This window comes from Nestor notabilis, unplaced genomic scaffold (genome assembly GCF_000696875.1).
Source record: "Nestor notabilis isolate BGI_N333 unplaced genomic scaffold, ASM69687v1 scaffold22349, whole genome shotgun sequence".
NCBI classification, from domain to species: domain Eukaryota; kingdom Metazoa; phylum Chordata; class Aves; order Psittaciformes; family Psittacidae; genus Nestor; species Nestor notabilis.
Window position 1 is genome coordinate 447 of NW_009944440.1, and position 2,435 is coordinate 2,881.

The 2,435-nt window shown below is 60.6% G+C and overlaps 1 protein-coding gene across 1 annotated transcript; it reads left to right on the plus strand.

Moving 5' to 3' along the window:
• The first annotated feature begins 106 nt into the window (after nucleotides 1-106).
• Nucleotides 107-2,143, plus strand: LOC104411882 (ras-related protein Rab-11A-like). The gene is made up of 5 exons (XM_010022425.1): nucleotides 107-146; nucleotides 1,194-1,389; nucleotides 1,465-1,658; nucleotides 1,746-1,826; nucleotides 2,004-2,143. Exons 1-5 carry the CDS (start codon nucleotides 107-109, stop codon nucleotides 2,141-2,143), a joined length of 651 nt encoding a protein of 216 aa, XP_010020727.1.
• Nucleotides 2,144-2,435: the final 292 nt, after the last annotated feature.

Below are 2,435 nucleotides of genomic sequence, written 5' to 3' on the forward strand. Positions count from 1 at the left end.
TGCGGGGGCCCCCTCCGAGTGCGCGGGGAGCAGCCCCGGGCAGGGCTGGATCAGGCCCGGAAATCCCAGCCTGCCCAGTGGGATCGGGGCTGCGGTGCTGGGCAGGATGCGGAGCAAGGACGAGGAGTACGATTACCTCTTCAAAGGTGGGTCTCCCGCGCTGGCCATGCTTGCAATGAGCTGAGCCCGGTCTCAGCCCACACGCAGTGCCCTTGGGATGGAGCTGGAAACCGGGACTGTGGCTTGTACCGGGATATAACGCACAGGTTTCCCAGGGCTGGGGACCTGGGGGGGCTTGTTGGGGTGCTGGGCACAGGGAAGGTGCGTGATGGTGTTACTGGGGTGGAGGATGCTGTTTGTGGTCCTTGTGCTAAGGGCCTCGGTGCTGCTGGAGGGGCTCAGAGTAGATGAGCATTGGCCCTGGCCATGGCTGCTCATTGGAACCTTCCTTGGGGCTCCTGCCCGGAGCTCCAGGCTCTTTCCATCCCCACCTCTGAGCTGGGACGGGATGTGCCAGGGATGCGATGCTCAGAGGCAGCAAGACCCGACTGTGCCGAGTGCTTTAGTGCACAGGGTGGAGGATGCTGCTTGAGCCCTCCTTGTCCTTCTTGTCCTTTCTTTCTCTGTGAGAACCCCCCTGCATCCTGCTCCCAAGCTGGCTCCCACAGGGGTGTCCCTGCATCCGTCTGCTCCCGGGAATGCTCAGAATCATCAGCGAGGGCATTGAGAAATAACTAAAGAACGTCAAAATCCAACCCCTTTGAGTCATAAACTCAACAAACTCGATGGGGGAGCTGTGAGATAAAGCTTCCCAGAGCCTGTCACACCAGGCTCCACAGGGACCAGCCAGGGAAGAGGAGGAGGAGAAGGAGGAGGAGGAAGATGGTTCCTTTCAGACTAGGTCTCTTGTGCACCCTCAGGGTTGGAGCTTGGGCTGGAAAGAGGAGACCCAGTTGTGCTTGGCCTCCCCAAACTGGCTGCCTCCACATAGGTCCTGGCTCTGCTTTCCCACTCATTTTATATATATGGAGCTGGGAAGGAAACTCCTGGCAACATCCAGGAGATGCAGGAATGTTCTTGAGGGGTATTTTCAGGTAGTTGTGGTGGGTGTCCGGGGGGGCTGACCCTGTGCTGGGGTTCCAATGCCTTTGGTGGGTGTCCAGGGGGGCTGACCCTGTGCTTGTGCCCCCCAGTTGTGCTCATTGGGGACTCTGGGGTGGGGAAGAGCAACCTCCTCTCACGCTTCACCCGCAACGAGTTCAACCTGGAGAGCAAGAGCACCATCGGCGTGGAGTTTGCCACGAGGAGCATCCAAGTGGACAACAAGACGGTGAAGGCTCAGATCTGGGACACGGCCGGGCAGGAGCGGTACCGCGCCATCACCTCGGCGTGAGTCCCCTTGTTCCTCACCTCGTGTCGCCCAGGCAGGGCCCTGCTGTGACCTGTCCCCTCGCTGTGCCCCAGGTACTACCGCGGGGCAGTGGGGGCTCTGCTCGTCTACGACATCGCCAAGTACCTGACGTACGAGAACGCGGAGCGGTGGCTGAAGGAGCTGCAGGACCACGCGGATGCCAACATCGTCATCATGCTGGTGGGCAACAAGAGCGACCTGCGGCACCTCCGCGCCGTGCCCACCGATGAGGCCAGGAGCTTTGCAGGTACCTCGTCCCCATCCTGCCGAGTCCCGTCTCCATCCCGGAGCTGTAGCTCATGGCCCCGGCGTGAGCTTGCCCTTGTCCTTGCAGAGAAGAATGGGTTGTCCTTCCTGGAGACGTCTGCTCTGGACTCCACCAACGTGGAGACGGCTTTTCACAACATCCTCACGGGTAAGGGAATGGCTTTGGACACCGTGTTCTCCCAGGACCCTGCTGCGGCTGGATCCTGTTCCCTTGGGTGGGGAGATGTGGGCATTTGCTCCCCTGGAGCTGTGTGTTTTGGGGGTCCCCCACTCAAATCCTCACTTCAAGCCCCTGTTGTTCCCCTCCTCTCTCCTCTGCTGGCAGAAATCTACCGCATCGTGTCCCAGAGGCAGATCCCGGGGCAGCCGGAGCCCGAGTTCAGCCCCAGCACCACCATCGAGCCCATCCGGGTGCTGCCCACCCAGCAGGAGGGCAGGCAGGGACCCTGCTGCCAGAACATCTGAGCACCCCCAAACCACCCACCATGTGATGGCATCACCTTTATCTCCCTCTACCTCTGTTTGCTGCAGCCCCCCCCCGGAACACAATGGCTGCTTCTGCATCACTGCCCTTACCTGCACCATCGCGCTGCCCGTGTGCTGCTCACCCTGTGTTTATGTAGGACCTACACAAATAGCTGGGGGAAAACCCCATCAGGGTCTCTCCCTTCTCTCTGCATTGTTTGGGACATGCCACCAGTTTGTGTCCCCGCTTCCTCCAGCCCTGAAGGCACAGCCCTGGGGTGACTCAGGGTGG

Bases quoted from the DNA above. Each gene is read 5' to 3' on its own strand.
- LOC104411882 (XM_010022425.1), top strand. From the start codon at position 107: ATGCGGAGCAAGGACGAGGAGTACGATTACCTCTTCAAAG. The intron at 147-1,193 runs GTGGGTCTCCCG...TGTGCCCCCCAG, and splicing joins GTACGATTACCTCTTCAAAG to TTGTGCTCATTGGGGACTCT. The intron at 1,659-1,745 runs GTACCTCGTCCC...TTGTCCTTGCAG, and splicing joins TGAGGCCAGGAGCTTTGCAG to AGAAGAATGGGTTGTCCTTC.